Source organism: Stegastes partitus, unplaced genomic scaffold, assembly GCF_000690725.1.
Source record: "Stegastes partitus isolate 25-593 unplaced genomic scaffold, Stegastes_partitus-1.0.2 Scaffold33, whole genome shotgun sequence".
Taxonomy (NCBI): Eukaryota; Metazoa; Chordata; class Actinopteri; family Pomacentridae; genus Stegastes; species Stegastes partitus.
In genome coordinates, this window is record NW_007577764.1 from 506,100 (window position 1) to 524,052 (window position 17,953).

A 17,953-nucleotide genomic window follows, 5' to 3' on the forward strand; every position below is an offset into this window, starting at 1 on the left:
TTCAATACATTAAAAGGCTAAAAAAAAAATTGCATAAAAAATAATTAAAGTTCTTTACAAATTGTACATATATTCTGGGACTGTTCCATACGTTTATATCCAAGAAGAGGTTGACTTTGGTTCTCCTCCTGTTGTTTTAAATGTGCCTTATAAATAATTTTAACTTGACTATATAGATATTTTTCTACATTATGTTTTATTGATATGTTAGATATGCAAGTAGTAGTTGTGTTTTGCACACTAGATACATGCAAATCATTTGTACACTGTGTTTTTTACTGTATTCATTACATTACAGATTTAGTTGCATCTTTGCACACTGCTTTTTTTTGTTCTCTCAAATTGCTCCTCAGCCAAATAGGATCCCTGCAGGTGTACATTACAGCAAACTCCTGAGGAATCTGCAGCAGAGCATCCACCTTAACTAACTCTTGTTCATTGTGAAATATCCCTTTTACCCCGAGTCCAGCTCTCACACTCTCTGAATCTAATTAACTTTTCACTAGTTGCCTTGGAAACATGTACAGATTAACAGATACCTACTTTTTTTCATCAGCTCAACTCTTATCGGTGCTTTTACTTCTATGCGTGTCTGTATTTTAATAAGTCACTCGTCCAGTATCTGCCGGATCGAATCAAATGTTCACTACACGTACTCTTCATAAAGGCGCTGCTCGACCACAAGCACCTTGACATACTTTTAAGTCCTCGTCTTGTGCTACACAGGCCTTATTGTTCTGTTAGAGGCTGGGGGCTGTTGGGGAGGTAAAGGTGTAACTCTTATTCTGTTGAGATGTAGATAAGACTGCAGCTATAAAGGTACACAATGTGAACAATTGCTCTCACACATGTACACTGACCATGGAGGCTATTTCTGAATTCGACAGCCTCACCACATGCTCTAAAAAGGGTCATGGCTGATCTTGTCGAAAGCAGAAGTGAGAAGTTTCAGGAAAATGAAAAAAAAAAAAAAAGAAAGAAAAAATACGGAAAGTTCTCAAAGGCATCTTTATCTTTCTGCAGCTTCGACTTTGTGCCGTGTGTAGCAGATACCAGTGATTCTGAATATTACTTCCACCTGCACCGATGATGAAGCTCCTCGCCGTGTTTACGAGAAACGTGGTGAAGAGTACGCTGTGCATAAACACCGCACTTAAGACATAATTTCCCCTTCGCTGCAGGTGATTAGCTCGCCGTATTTACAGATGGGGATTTGCACTATTCTCCATCGGCTCGACCGGGCCCACGCACATGAATCCTGGCGGTAAAGGCTGTGGCAGTCTGCAGGGATGTTGCTAACTATTGCATCAGATGCTCTGGGGATCTCGAACCGAGTGTGTTTTGCGTGCGCGCAGCTCTTTTGTGTCTATACGTCTGCAGGTTGATATGTTTGTCAGTGTGCGAGGGAGAGAAATAGAGTTGTTATCCACGCTTACTCAGATGATCTGTGCTAATAAATTGACACCGTATTATTTTTGGAGTACATTGTGTCACACCCCAAAAATAGTCAATAATGCAGCTCATGCAGTGATTTAGTTATTACCTCTAAATATATCTATTAAGCTGACAGCACGTCTGCTGTCCACCAGCGTCTTGGCTTGGCTTTTGATCATTTTATCGTCACGTCTTGTCCGCGTTCTCGCTCGCTGGAGGCGCTTTTTAGCAGATGCGTTCATTAGAGACACCCGGGGTCAGCTGATAAACACACAACAGCAAATGTGCTTCAGCTGTTGGGACACATGGCATTCTGACTGAAAGATTGTGTATCAGCGGCGGATAATTGTGAACAGCAAAACACTCCATCTGCATGTGACTGTATCTTGTTAGGCATCATAAAGCAGCACTGTTGAAGCTTTTAGGGGCTCGTATTTGAAAATTTGAGCATGTTTATGAGAAGAAAGAACAAGAAAAGAAACCCCCCCGAAAGGTGAAATGTACGACACAAAGCTACAAATGTCTCTGTAAGACTCTGATTTGTAGATGAATCAGAAGACATGTCTTTCTTTTATACATTCCTTAAATGACATGCGTTTTATTTTATTTACTACAGAGGCATTCATTTAATTCCTGAACAGATGAGATGCTAGTTTCTCACTATGAAACAGCAACAACAAACCGTCGAAAGGATCAATTCTGTTTTAAGGAAAACATTTGAACTGAGCCATGTTGGTTTTTTAAAAAGCTGACTTTTCAGAATGAGACAGATCACTTTTCTCCTCTGTAGCTTTTATTAAACTTTTTGCTGAGATTACCTGAGAGTTTATGATTGTGTTTTAGTGTGATGTTGTGTTGCATCATGGACGATTGTAATTGTATCCCATATGTGCAGCCATGTACAAAATGACAGTTACAGTTTCACATCAGAGTTTGGTGTCACTGTCATCTCATCATCCACTGATGACATGGAGGCAGTGAACATATATGACACTCGTGTTACACTAAATTGCACTTTAGTGAATGTCTACCTATATGGAGCCTCTTCTGGGTTTTTTTTTTCATGCAATAACCTTTTCTTTGAAAGACCGTGATGTGCACAGAGGCTAAAATAACTCGAGGGTTTCCTCTCGAAATAATGTTGCGTCGAGAAATGAAAGCCTGTTATGAAACATACAGCACATACAGAACAGGTATTTACTGTTCACTTGTCCTATTTGGGGGATTCTCTTGTTTTTTTCACCCTGTTGATAAATATATATTCTTTTCCTTTTTTAAGTTTTCTCACTACACCATCCTCCAGATTCATGCTAGTGAAGCATGTTGAATTTAAATCGAAACCCTAAAAAGTATTTTTTTTTCTTTTTTAAATGATGTATCAGTTAAAGTAAAACAGACATTTATTTTCCACTCATGTTGAGATAATTAATTCAGTGCAACTTCATAGAACCCTTGAATAGATGTTCAATTTTAAGATCATGTAGAAAAACTCATATTAATGCAAAATGCTGTTAAAACATAAAACACCTCTCCGACCTGAAATGCATGAATAACACAAGGCTTGTGTCTTGAAGCAGTTTTCAACCTGTGGATCGGCACCACCCTTAAAGAATCAGAATCAGCTTTAATGGCCAAGTACGTACACAACATACAAGGAATTTGGTTTCAGCTGTTGGTGTCGCCCGAGGAATTTGCAGGAATAATAGAAATAGGACCATTTAAAAAAATAAAATAAAGTCAAATAACTACAGAAAGAAAAAAATAAAATACAATAAATATTAATTTAAAAAAAAAGACAAGATAATAAGACAAATATGTACAAGAATTTACACATCCGAGCAGAAAAGGTATATGTACATTAGTGCAAAGAGGAAAACTGAGGTATTTATCTGAATTAAAAAAAACAAGAAACTTTCTAATTATTTCCTAACATTTTTTGTTAATCTTTACTTTTTCTTTATAGAACCGTTGTTTGACAGTTTTAGCTCCTTGGGCCTCATATTCAGGTCAAACTGTCTAAAAGGGGAAATCACTGTGACCTGCACACCAGTCTTGATGCCTGTGACAAGAGCATGCAGGCAGACTATAAAGGAATCACAAGAAACAACCGTCTAATTCTGTCATCTGTCACTGATTAGTGTTATTTTCAACTTTTTTTAGGGGGGGAACAAAAAAAAAAGAAGAAAGGATGCTGGAACCTCTAAAGATCTAACATGGAGCTTCAGGTTTTTCTCATTTTAGCAAAGAATCCCTCAACTTTCCTTTATTCATTTACACTTCTGTTAATGTCAAAAGGTTGTTTTATATTTTCCATACCCAGCTTAGTGGGTGTTGGGTGTGGGGAGGGAAGAAAAAAAATGCAAATTGTGCATCACAGAGCAACACTTTCCCCTGCAGTTTGTCCAACTCCTCCTGTCCTGTGATGAAGTTCAAATCAAACCTATTAAAACACACACAAACAACCCTAATCGTACGTTTTTAAGCGCAACTTTCTGCTGTGATCTTGCGGACAGCCTTCAGTCGACGGCTGCGTTTGAAGGCGGATGGGAGGCGGTGGAGTGTGTCCAATGGCGCGGCCGAGGAGGCGGTGAACGGTGACAGAGAGAGAGAGAGAGAGAGAGGCGGGCAGCAGCAGCAGCAGCAGCAGCCAGCTGTTGGAAAGCAGCGCTCCTCAACCATCCGCCGCTACTGCATCAGGTGAATATCTGCACATCAGCACACAGCACCGGACACCTGCTCCTGCTCTTTTTTTTTTCTTTTTTTTCTTCTTCTCTACTTCCCAAAACTTTCCCTGTTTTTGCTGGCCTGGATCAAGTTGTTGGGTGAAACTCAGAAGTAAACAAGGAGATCGAGGAACAGGTGAGAACCGATGCTCTATTTTGGTTTTTACGCACGTGCTAAGTGCGCTCTCTTTTTTTTTGCCCCTTTTTTTCCCCCCCTCCTCTCAAAATAATTTCGGTTTTTAAGGCAAATGAGCAAAGTTTCCTGGGGTTTTCCTGTGTGACAGCTTTCATGACACAGCTGTGAGCTGGGTACCTGTTGCTGTGTTATTGGGGGGCTGCCTATAGATGAGGCTATATTAGACGGAGGAGCTTGGCAACCCGGGGACAGACTGGCTATTCTTAAACGGCCGCTTTTGAATGACGTCAGCAATTTATCGGGACTAATTATTCGCAAACATTTTTTTTTAAGCTATGTATTTTTACAGTTTTTATTTATAGCCCCCGCTGTGCAAATTGAATCTGCGTCCTTGGGCAACAGGCACATCTCATGGCATGACTGGCTGGACTTTTGGAGGCATCTCAGCTCAATATATTCAATTTTTTTATGTGTATAATATTTATTCTCTGTTATGAGTTGTTGCATGAGTCCTCCTCTGGCTCATTAATATATAAATAAATAGAGAGAAATTCATTTTTCTCATCCCTTCAACCTGTTGCCCTTTCACTCAGCCAGCTGCTCTCTAGGTTTCCCTCCAAATGTGCATAGATGGAATTGTTTTTATTAAAAATGTGACTTCATTGGCTCAAAATTAGTTTATTTTTCATATTTCCAAGAAATTCAGTTTTCCCACTGTGCCCTTTAAAGTTGTGGCTCCTCCAGAGGGACTCTCGAAAAACTTCTTTTTCTCTATTTCTAGAAGCATCAAATGCTCAGCTCACGCCCGTGTATACCATCGCCACTCTGGCTCTATCAAAAATATCAAGGCAATTCAATTATCTCCAGTTAAAATTAGACAAATATTTCCTCAACATTGCTCTGTAAAGGCCCGGTGAGCGCATGGACCGTCTGACCCCCCCAGAAGATGACACATACAGGCAGACATTTGTGTTGTATTCCCCAGAGTAGGTAGAGCTGCTCGTGCTTTGATGTACAAATGACATTCTTTAGGTTGTCATGCGAGCTATGCAAACCTGCGTCATGGACTGTAAAGTGTGATAAATTCGCTGAGAAACTGATTGTCACCCCGAGGCCTTTCGCTGCTTGAAAAATGTTTCTGTTTTCATATGAATTTCAGTTGCAATTTTGAACTCGAACCCTTTTTTAACGTGGGTTTGTGAGAATGCATCTGTATTGTGTGTATTGGTTTATACAGGTGAGGTTTGGGGACAGTTTTGGACCCAGTTTCACATTTTGCTCTCTTTACCCAGGACTTTGATGTTACTTTCGCGAGTCACTAAAACAGGGAAAGTCCTGTTAGATGTAATTCACAGCTGCTGCTGCTGCTGCAGTTCGAGTACGGCATTAGTCATGTTAGGCTCAGTTTCTCTTTAGATGGCTGTCATTGTATAATTAATACATGACTGAGCGGAACATACAGAAATTAATAATTTGCAGCAGAAGCAAAACCTTAGTGTTAAAACATGCCTCAATATTTGAGTTTTGTTTTTTTTTTGCAACTTCATTCATTTGGTTATTTGGCCTTATTTAGCAGCTCATGCTGCTTTGTTGCCACACAATAGGTCATTGGCTTTTTTGGTTAATGCGCTTACACGTGTTTACCATGTTTTTGAAACGTTTAGCTGCCACCATGCTCCGAATGACTCACGGAAAGAAAACCGCTGAAGCAGAACCTCCAATACTTAACAAATGCCCTACTTTTTCCCCCTTCTCATTCATGCATGTAGTTCACAGCAGCACGAAAAAACATCCAGCGCCATATTAACCGGTAATATCAGAGCAGTTGAAATGATCCAGTCTGTTGATGTGCGAGCTGCGTTGTGCATCGTTGTCCCAGGGAGTTCCCCGGTGGATAGTCAGAAGAACCCAAGGTAATGTCAGTGTTTTCCACCGTCTCGCCTCTGGGAAAGCATCTGACAAAAGGTGCTGTCTTTCCCTGTAGAAGCCTGAGACCCAGGGGCAAGCGTGAGTGCGTGCAATTATTGCGCTATTACAGGGCAGACAGCGATTCTGTTTGCATTCGTGTCTTGTCTTCTTGGACTACATAGCAGTAAAACTAAATCTGCTACTTCCTTTCCATGTTCACCTTTTCTCAGAGATGACATGATCAGGAGTCGACCTTGACGATAAAAGGTCACAGGTGGTAGGTTGGTGCTGCTTGGCTGGTTTCTGTGCCTTCACAGACCTCAAATGACAGTTGTCATGTGGGAAAACATCCAGAATTAGCTGTGGGGCACAACCAGGCTCTTCCTGCCTGTCTCGGTCTTAAGGCCCTTCAACAAACCTGCTAAACCACATAGAGTTCTGTAGCGAACGACGCGCTTTTTGACTGGAGGTGTTGCTATATTTACCCAGCTAGTCATGCATTTTCTAACAGAGCTGTCTGTGGCGCTGATAATTGTCATTTGGTTATATCTGAGAGGAGAGGAACCTCTGGTAAAACCCTGAGATAGAGATCTGTCTGTCCTGTTTAGATCATACCTCCCACTTCCCCCTCTTCTCACCATTAACATGCCTTGATATGAGGTAAATAGTCTCACTTCTGGTACAAAAAACAGAACAGCTTAACCTGGTGTGAATTCGTTGTGGTAGCTGAGCTGTGAGTTCGACAGACCAACGCCGTTTTTTGTGGTCCTACGTGTCTTGTGTTTGCTCTTTACCCCAAAGACAGTGGCAGCCATGAGACCGTCTGCAGCTGCTGAGGTGCGTCTCGTCTCCGCAGCGTATTCAGCGCAGTAGATATCATAGGACTTTATAAGGTAATCATGAGGGCAAAGAGGTGGATTCTTCCAGAAATGCCCCAGATGCCTGTGTGCCAAGCTTACGTTGAGGGACAGCGGGCACTTTAGGGGTCGTGGGAACGCAGGCGCCATATCCGCTCAGGCACCATCAGGAGGGGCAGCCGACTAAATATAGAGATGTCCAATACATGTCCAGAATTAAGGGGGAAAACCAGTAAAAACTCCTCTGGGGCTTTTGAGAAGCACTGTATGGTCAGGTCAGAGGAGTCAGACCACCACTTAATGCCGTTGTTTGACTGATTGATTGAGTGGAGATGCACTGAGCAAACTAATGTACGCATTCGATTTTGTGTGATGCAAAGAGTGAAAAATGATGCTTGGATTTGATGTTTCGCTGTAGTGTCTGCTCTGTTTGGTCCGTCAGGGGGAAAGAGTTTTCTCTATGCAAAAAAAACAACTGAAAAACAACTGGTGTGACTTTCAAAAATGGACATTCTCAAGCCAGCCGCAATCCATCCATGTCTTTGCCTTCTGCCCCTCCAAATCCTGCTATTTTTTTTCTGACCTGGCTGTGCATGAGAGAGGAGTGGGTGGCTTTTTTTTTTTTGCGTCAGCCATCCTTCAAAAACACACCGTTTTCCTTCTGCTGTTTGGTTACAGCTATTGCCTGCTGAACCTTTAAAAGGAGCTGTGGACTGTATTTTTAACCCTGTCTCTTGGGGCTACGCGGTGCAGTCGAGCACTGTGCTGTTGGCCCGGGGGGTAACCCAGACTGCGAGGGTGTCAGTCTGTGTGGACTGCTGGCCCGGCAAGAGTCGCTCTAACTTTAGACTGCATCGCCTCGTGGTGGTAAAAATAAACACCCTGCCCCTACTGAGGGGAAGGAACTCGAGTCACTTCAACCAAACGGATGACATTTTCCCACCAGAATCGTTTGAATGTGAGAAATGTTTTTGAACGTTTGTTAGGTTTTTAACTATGAAATGCAGACGCAGATCTCCCTAAATTGCTGCACAATAATTAGTTCAACAGTTTGCAAATAAAACTGTAAAGTTGCATTTTCTTTGCTCTAGAAGAGGAAAAGTGTAAATAAGATCATATTTATTTATTCTGATGTTCACTGCAGTTATGTGAATGCTCGGAATTAAAGTGTATTGTATTATTCTACTCTATAATTTCTTTATTTTTTCACAGGTGTCAACACATCAGAAGCAAAAATGGGAAGAAAGAAAATACAAATTTCTCGTATTCTTGACCAGAGGAACAGACAGGTGAGCCAACATGCAGTAGTTCATATGTTTTAGAACCTTTCATTCCAACTTTAAAATCACGTTGCTAAAATTTGAGAATCAACAAAAAATTAATCAGGGACTATTTTGCTAATCAGTAAAATGTTTTTTAAAGTAAAAAAGCCCAACATTTGCTCTTCTCAGCAGCTCCAGTGTGAGAATTTGCTGCTTTCCTCTGTTTTATATATTTGAAAAGTGAACATCTTGGGGTTTTCGACAGCTGGTCAGGCTCTGGGGATCTGTGATGGACACCTTTTCACTGTTTCCCTGACATTTTATAGACTTCACGATTAAGTAACAGCAGCAGGGAGATACTACAAGTACCGAGAGTAACAGGGGAAAGATAGAAAGACAGATAGAAACAAAATATGGAAACAGCAGCGTGAGTCTAACACACCGCACATGCATAACTTTAAATGTGATCACTAGCAGCACTGTTTAGAATGTAAAGTCATGGAATGTGTGTTGTGCATCGTGCAGCAAGAGCACAGGACATTTCTCAGTAGTGTGAAGGTGAAATATCACTATATTTAGAATGACACAGCTGAATAAAATTTTATTAATATTGCACTAAATTCACGAGACTTTAAGATATTATATTATAGAGAGAAACCCAACAGTTCCCTTTGAGCAAGCTCTTGGTGACAGTGGAAAGAAAAAAACTTTCCTTTAACCTTTTAACGAGCACCTTCACTGACTGGTTAACGAAGAGCCAAAAAGACAGCAGTGAGAGACAGACACATTATGTAGTCAAATTTTATGATATCTGATGCATGAATAAATCTCTAAGGGCCAAATTGCAGCCACAATTCAAGCTGTCTATTACCAAAAAAGACATACTAACCCACTGCTGTAAATGTGACCAAATCCAAACATAACTAAGATTTTTCAATCGGCGTTAAAAAGAGCACTTATGTTCTTTCACGCTGAACAAAGTGAGCGCGCTAAGAGGCCGAGACGAAAAGAGGAAACATGGCTGAACTCTGAAAAGAAGATAAGATATATTTAACACAAGAGGAAGTTTTTAATCAGCTTGATGAAAGATGAATCAGATAACACAGATTACATATAGAATACAATCGTACTGTCACTTTACAGCTTGCGTACGGTGCGTTTTCTCAGAAAACCACAGAGCGAGATAATGTTAGCAGGAAGCCGCCACCTGAGAGAAATGTTTACATCGTGCTGATAGCCGATTAATATTTTAATAAGAATGTACATTTTGATAAATGTATGCTGATATGAACGTGAAACAGTTATTTTGTGTGAAAAAAAACCCACCAAGGAATCAGTACAGACGACCAGAAAAACGTATTAAAGCGTTTTCAGAGAGCTGGTAAACACAATTTATTTCTCATATCTGATCTTTTAGAGTGAATGTTTTGTGGTGATAAGGTTTGTTTTTGTGGATTTTTTCCTTATCTGAATTGAGTGTCTGAGGATCGACGGCGTTGTTTGCTGTACAGATTTTAAAGCCCTCTGGGATGAACTTGTGATTTTAGGCAATATACATACACTTGACTGTCAAGATTGTTTTCCTTTCTTGTGTTTGCAAGTGGGTTTGTAGGTCCTGCTTTCACTAAACGAAAAAAATAAAGTCAGTTCTATCTACCGTATTTCTTTAAAAAGCTAAAAATGTTCATGTTAATGCTTTGAAATTTAATTTTAATCAACCAACTTCTTCCATTTGCTTTATTTTTTTCACTCATTCACTCCTAAAGTTGTATATACTCCTCTAGCTCATGAGGAATTAACTGAAGTTAAATGTTTATTTCATCGTAGGTGACTTTCACCAAGCGTAAGTTTGGTCTGATGAAGAAGGCCTACGAGCTGAGCGTGCTCTGTGACTGTGAGATCGCCCTCATCATCTTCAACAGCACCAACCGTCTGTTCCAGTACGCCAGCACCGACATGGATAAAGTGCTGCTGAAATACACAGAGTACAGCGAGCCGCACGAGAGCCGCACCAACACGGACATACTGGAGGTACTGTAGAAACTAAGAAAAGGAACTGTGTGAAGTGGTTTTGATACACAGAGCTGTGACATGACAGTCAAGTCAGTTATGATCTCATATTGACGTTAAGATTACCTTATAATGGAATTTCTTTAAAAAATAATGAATTGATTTTCAGATAGAAAGCAGAACCAAGAATTTCAGATGGCAGACGTATACCAAGATGAATACAGGTTGTTGTATTTTGAATGAAAACCTCCTGAACTATCAGTAAGTTTCCACATGTACTTTCTGTTCTGCATCAGACCCTGCGGAGGAAAGGCCTGGGTCTCGACGGCTCAGAGCTCGACAGCGAGGAAAGCATGCAGGTGGCAGCAGATAAATATCCTCTCAGCGAGGGCATGGATCTCTCTGTGGCTCGCCAGCGCTTCTACGTCAGTCAGCACACACTTCTGCTCTCATACGTTCAACACAAACACACGCACACTCACAAACATGCTGAAACCATGTAGGAAGAAAAGCATTAAGCACTCATTTTTATTTAACTGAAACAGATCATTTACTCATGCCGTGGTGTTCTACTGTTCAGGCTCCGTCTCTGCTCTCACCGGAGGCACAGTTTCTGGTGTCTGCAGGCTGTGAGAACGGTTTCCCCAACTCCTCCGGATCCAGCATGGCCTCCCACAGACCTCCAGGATTTAAATCTCTGAGCTCCAGACCCGGTTCTGCCAGCCCTGCTGCGCCGCACACACACACCGCGTTCATGACCCCGCACTCAGGTGAGCCCGGATGGTCTGAAGAAGCACTACCAGAAATGCATTTTTATTACAAACTGAAATATTTCCTGGAATTCAGCAAAAGCCTGCTATCAGTTTACATTTTACATTACTGTAGACTGTATGCTGTTGTGGCAGCCACAAACTGCACTGTTTAACAAATCTAATCTCTTTTTAATGAGTCCAATTTGACTTCTAAATGATACCTTGTCAGTAAAAGAGTTAACTGCAAAATGAAATGTATGAAACAGTTTTTTTTTTAAATTGAGTGCCATTAAACTATATATGTAGCATATGTTTGAAATATTGAGCACAAGCATTTTTCAAGCTTTTCGCATGAAAAATCCATTAAACGCTCCTTTCGCTAAATGCTTGGTGTAAATTTCACATGCGTACCGCCGTCAACCATCTGTGCAGCTGGCTGTGAACTCACAGGAAGTGTGTGTACGAGTGTGTGTGTGTGTGTGTGTGTGTGTGTGCACTAATCCGCACATGCAGTCGGCCTGTTTTGTGAAACTGGCCCTCCACCAGTGTAGCAGTGGCTATAACATTTCTGTGGTTTCTATACAGAATGCATCACACCTGCCTGTCTTGTCAGCCTCTTTTACAGCCTGTAACAGTTTGGAACCACTGTGATGTGAAGTAATCGCCGACATTCACAGCGTTTCTAAATGCAGAATTGTGTTTTTTGGTGAGAATCGACGCTGATTGATTCAATCAGTACAAAGTGGATTCTGTCAAATCATCAATACATTGGAGTATGTTACAAACACTCCAGCTTGTTAATGATAGTTGAATCATGAAGATCAGATGTGAATTCAAAGCTCGAACTAAAAGAAGAAGTTTATTTTTATCACATTTGTAGGGAGGGGAAGAATGTATCGCAGAGAATAAGTGATTCCACTGTGAGTGAAACAAGTTTGTTTTTTTCACTTCCTGCTCCTTTCTTTCACTGGTTAGGTATCGGCTACTCCGTGTTCTCCCACGGAAACCTGAATCGAGCTCTGGACATGAAGAGCCCTCCTCCTCTGAACCTGGGCACTGACAACCTGCGGGCAGATGCAGCTACTCAGGCCATGGGGGCTGCACGTGTTAACCACAACTCTGCTGTAAGTAGCTGTTGGTACCCAATATGATAGACTCATGTAGGGATTGTTACACTACAGTATGCAATGCTGCCTCGAAAAGTTCTTTATTTAAACACAAATTGTTCTGCAAAGTTGTGCAACTGTTTTCACGGTTTCTCTGACTCACTCACACCTCCCACAGTTATAATAATCACAAGTTCTACGTAGTGTGTGTCCAGTGACATCACTGTATCACTAGAAACCTGAGATTTTCAGCTTGTCTGTTTGTGTTTCTCTGATCACCAGAGGGGCCTCTTGTATCAGGGCCTCCACAGCAGCAGCTCCATGGTGGCCATGGGGAAGGCCGGGCTGTTGGGTCACAGCCTGGGAGGCTACGGCCTTCCGTCCCCCGGAGCCTCTGGTAGGTTTGATCTGAATCATTAATGGAAAAAACATAGAAACTAAAAAGGTATTTTAAAGCAATGAGTTGGCAGTTTTTTAACAACCTAATTGCCTTTTTTTACTGAGAGTTAGATGAGATGATGTACAAACAGTTAGACCAGCTCTCAAATGCAAAAAAATCCACATACTGTCTCTAAAAACTTGCAAAATAAGTTTAATCTCTTTTTATTCTGTATATTAGGAATATCAGGGCTGCACTTTGGCTTGGTTGTTAGCACCGTCGCCTCGCAGCTACTGTAAGCGGTGTGTGGATAATGGATGGATGGATATTAGAACTATCAATTTGTGTGTTTTTGCAGGACCATTTAAGGCTCAGAGAGCTCCTACAGTTTCTGAAGGTTGTGCAGACAACAAGTTAAAAGATGTTAACTAATGTGAAATAGAAAATACAGTTTAAAATGGGTTCATTTTGTTCTGTAGCTTTGTTCAAGTCAGCTGCAGGACCAACTGATTTTCTCCAAAAGTGCAAATATCTGCATATATATTGCAGCTGGTATTAGTACTAGTATTGCTGATACTAAAGTTCTGAATAGTTCAGTGACTGACTGTGTTTGGTTTGGAATGTGGGTCCATGAAGCATTAAAGTCTTTGCATAACTGTTGACAGATACATAAAACTAGTCAGATATCCTTTGAAGTTTTATATTATCATGTTTTTAACTTTGCTTATTGCTGCTGCTAAGGTGTCCTTGAGTTTTTTTTAAATACATCCATCTATAAATCATCTATCCATCCATCATCTGTACACCACTTAATCCTCACTGGGGTCATGGGGGGCTGGAGTCTATCCCAGCTGACTTAGGGTGAAGACAGGGGACACCCTGGACAGGTCACCAGTCTATCACAGGGCTACACTTAGAGACAGACAAACAAGCACACTCACATTCACACCTACGGACAATTTAGAATCACCAATTAACCTCAACATGTTTTTGGACTGTGTGGGAGGAAGCCAGAGAACCCAGAGAGAACCCACGCTGCACGGGGAGAACATGCAAACTCCACGCAGAAAGATTCTGGGTGTCCTCACCACGACACAAACTGGTGACATTCTTGCTGCAAGGCTATGGTGCTAACCACTGAGCCACCTTGCAACTCCCTATAAATACAATTTTTTATTATTCTTATTATTGTTATTATTATTGTTGTTGTTGTTATTATATCACAGGAGGCTTAGCCTGTTTTAAAATAGTGGCCTGTGTGCTAGAGCATTTTAAAGGATGGGTTGTCTGTTCTGCATCATCTGCTCTGTGTATAGCATAGATTTAAAAAGATAAATATAAAAAAACATAGAAATTAAAAACTTAGTTCTAAAGCAATGTGCTGGCATTCTGTGAAATAATCGTATTTGCTTTTGTGCTTAGAGCTAAAAGAGATAAAAAGAGACAAGAGATATATAAACTGCTCGGCTGGCTCTCTTTGTTTGCAACAAAAAAAAAATCACATACCAGCTCTTAAACTGGCCAATTAACTTTTATCTTTTTAAAATCTGTACAAAAAATTGAGAGTAAAATGATTAAGTTGTGGATGTGAACAGGACGGTTTCTATGCTTCTCTCAGAGCGCTTCAAGAGTTTCTGCAGGTTTCCTTCCAACATCACAGTGATGATGACGGCTGTTGCTACACCCATGAAATAGTCATAGTCTGAACTCCTAGTTGTGCAAACAACAAGAGAAGAAGTGTTAATTTGTGTGTGTAAGTGACAGAGTTCTTCATGTTTCCTGTCTGTACGTTGTGCGGAGTTCAGCTGACTTCGTGCTGACAGTCCCTTCCTATTTACTGAGAGTGTTTCGATCTTCTCATCTTACTCACAGCAAGAAATCCAACACTATGTCCCCGAGTGTTAAATTAGTCTTTTGGTTAAGTGGAGGTTATCCCTCTGTTCTTTTAAGTAAAGCTGTTTTATTTAAATCCATCTGTGTCGTATCTTTTTTATATCCATGTTCTTTCTTTCTTTCTTTCTTTCCAGAGTACAGCCAGCCTGGTTTTTATCACTCCGTTAGTTTACAGCGAGGAACAGTGAACCCCTGGCAACCAGCACAGCCGCCTCAGGAGCCTCACGGGTCCCACGGGCCTCACATAAGTCCAGGGTAAGCATATTATATGTTACTGTGGAAGTCATATATCCACTGTGTGGGTAAAATGTGATCAATCAGGGAACTGAGCCTGCATACGGCTGTTTTCTCTCAAAATGTTTCCTTGTGTTTTCAGTGTTTCTGCACAAAATTTCAATTAATCAGACACAAAACAGCAACAGACAGCAGCTCATTTACACAGTAACATGTTTCAAAATGACCACAATCAGACGCTGGTGTTGTCTTCAGAGAACAGTGAGATCAGATAGTCAGACAGAGCAACAAATGTGAAAAATGAGTAAAATAAAGTAAGAGAAAAAAGAAAAAGAAAAGCAGTGAAACATAAAAATGTAATAGATAATCTAATAAGATCAGAAAATAAGAAAAAAGAAAATAAATTAATATGGAAAGAAAATAAGAATTTTATATATTTTTTTAAAAATACAAAAAAAATCTATTTTTACCTTTTATTACCTATTTATATACTTATTGAATATTTTTTCTAATTTATAGTAATAATAATAATAACAATAATAATAACAATAAAAATAAATCACATATAATCAATATTAATATATTGTTATAATATTAGTCAGTTTGTTAATTAGCTGTAAAAAATAAATCAACTATTACTGGATTTTATGTCCAGTTTTTCCCCATTAAATTTGAAATCACGCATTCTGGAGTCTCTCCTTGTTGTTTATGTGAAAGGTTCTTGTATTATGGAGCATCCTTGTGGCGTTTTCATCTATAATAGTTTATTGTAAAATGTTGCATACACTATGTTTTTAAATTCTTTTCTTAACTGACGCCCTTTAGAAAACGATTGCAGCGCTGACGATCGCTCTTGTTGTTTCCAGGATGTCCAGTGGAGGGTGCTCCTTCCCCTCTCAGTCCTGCTCCTCCACCTCTCCACATCTGCCCTCCCTCAACCTCAGCATCAAATCGGAGCGCAGCTCTCCTGAGCACATGTCCTCACCTACCTCCCCTCCTCTGCACCACCTCAGGCAGCATTCTCCAATGAGCAACCCCGATTCTGCTCGCCATACCCCTCCGGAAAGCGGTCCGGCCAATGGCAAGGAGTTTCCCAAAGGCGGCTACCCGCAAGACGAGGAGGACGGAGGGCAGTCGCTCAGGCAGCTAGAGATGAGTGACGGCTGGCAGAGATAGCCGGCTGCTGCAGTCTAACACCATCTCCCATTCAACAGCTGTCTTTCAGCAGAACCAGATGGGGAGGATGTGTCCCCGTCATCCCAGAGAGCAACGCCTCTCTTTTCCTCCTCACACAGAGCTGGTCTCTCCTGGGCAGCAGAGAATTCTTCTCTGCATCTCTTGCTTGATCCCACGAGGAGATAGATGCATACAGACTTGCGCTTTCTGTTTGGTTAGGTTTAGTTTTCTGTGTGGCGCTAATGTGAATCGAAAAATGCAATTGGAAATGTGTTTGTTTTGTTTCTGTGACTTTGTTCAAGTTCGCTGCAGCAGCACAGCGGGACCAACTGAGCTTCTCCAAAAGTGCAAATATCTGCATTTGGCTTTCAAAGCAAGAAAACTTCTGAGTAGTTCAGTGCTTGACTGTGGTTTGGTGTGAAATTTGGAAAACAGCAAATTATGCAACATTGAAGTTTTTGTATAAATGTTCTGGACAGACACATAAAACCAGTCAGATTTCACAGGACAGTGAAGTGTTCCTGTGCACTCGGGCATTTTAAAGGACAGATTGTCATTTTTTTTAAGTCAGTCTTGAAACTCTGCTGATACATTTTTGGTCACCTGCTGTCCACACTGGCTATGAACAAGTCCTTTCATAATGGACTTTCAATGAGAGAGATGGCGCACAAACTCCCCTCTGTTGATTTGGTGTAAAGGTGCATTCTGAAGTCCAGCTAACAGGAGGTTTCAGCAGCCTGAAAAGCTATTTGCGTTGCTCAGATAGTGTTTCACTGCTGTGCTTTGTTGGAGTAACAGTCGAGTTTATTTGCAGAGTACAATCTAATACTAAAGCAACTGCTGCGAGGTAACAAAGAGAAGGAGTGTTGCTCTAAAAATACCGTAAATTTGCAAGATTGATTTGTTTAACTCATTCATGCATTTTTACACAGAGCCAGTCTTTCACTGCAGCGTTTCTTCAGGGTCGGTGTTAACAGGAGGAACAAGCCACATACGGTTTAAGACAGACTTCTAAAAATGTCCTTCTAGATGGTTTCTGTAGGAAATGTTAAAAAAAAAAAAGAAAAAAAAAAGCTTTCTTATCAGGTTTGTCTTCTAAGCTTCAGCTGTGTTCTTCTTTCACATGATGCTAATTTCGTTCTATTTCAGATTAAAAACTGATGTCCGCCTGCTTCAACTTAAGACCAAAGTGTTTGAATCCCGTCCAGATACCAAAACAGCCAAAGATTTTTGTTTAAATTTGGTCTAATTTAATTTCAGTGCTTTAAAAAAAATGCAAACTCTTTCCAAAGGCTTTACTTATGAAGTGCATATTGTAGATATTATGATATTTAGAAATACATGAGACACTGTTCAAAAGAAGAAGTATCTATAGGATGTTTTATTTAAAACACACACACACACACACACACACACACACACACACACATACACATTTTCATCTGGTTTTCATTACGTCTGTACTTTTTAATGTTGTGCACTGGATGTTTTAATATCGAACGCAATAATTCAGGCTATTTCCACTGATTGTCCACAAGGGGTCATCTTATTTCACGCCGTGGCTCTGATTGGAGAAACGTGCAGCATAGAGAAGACCTGCAGGCTTCTCTGCTTGCTGATTAATTATCTAATGAATCTCCATGACAGGACACGGGTTCGGTGATGCCGCCCCGATGACATTTAGCAAATACATCACGACAAACTCTGCAGAGATTCAGTAATCCGGCCGGTGGAGGTCTTCAAATGGAAGTTGTGCTGTGGAATTAGCTCTCCTTTCTTTATTTTTTTTTTTAAATGCAATTAATTAATATCAGCATGAAAAAAACAAGTTATCAGTATTCTGATGTTTTGGATTGATTTTGGGTTTTTTTGTATGTTTGCTGAATGCTTCACTAACAGAACAAAGACGGATTTTTATTTGACATTTGTTGTGATTCCTTTGAATTAAATAAATAAAAAACTGTTTAATTTGTACATTTGCCCTGGTCTGATTTCTTTTTTTCTTTTCTTTTCTTTTTGTTCAACAAAGAACGTTTACTTTATTATCTTTCTTTGGAGAGAAAATGTGATTCTGTTGCCTCCA

General features: G+C 40.5%; 1 protein-coding gene across 2 annotated transcripts; it reads left to right on the forward strand.

Moving 5' to 3' along the window:
- Positions 1-4,095: 4,095 nt before the first annotated feature.
- Positions 4,096-17,844, forward strand: mef2b (myocyte enhancer factor 2b). Of its 2 annotated transcripts, none has more exons than XM_008300265.1 (9): positions 4,096-4,131; positions 8,271-8,347; positions 10,148-10,351; positions 10,627-10,755; positions 10,911-11,100; positions 12,058-12,206; positions 12,471-12,585; positions 14,595-14,715; positions 15,561-17,844. In XM_008300265.1, the coding sequence occupies exons 2-9, from the start codon at positions 8,294-8,296 to the stop codon at positions 15,868-15,870; spliced, it is 1,272 nt and encodes a 423-aa protein (XP_008298487.1). In that variant the 5' UTR covers positions 4,096-4,131; positions 8,271-8,293; the 3' UTR covers positions 15,871-17,844. The 2 variants fall into 2 exon arrangements, with proteins under 2 accessions (XP_008298487.1, XP_008298483.1); XM_008300261.1 differs by lacking the exon at positions 4,096-4,131 and adding an exon at positions 4,231-4,293.
- The last annotated feature ends 109 nt before the right edge of the window (positions 17,845-17,953 follow it).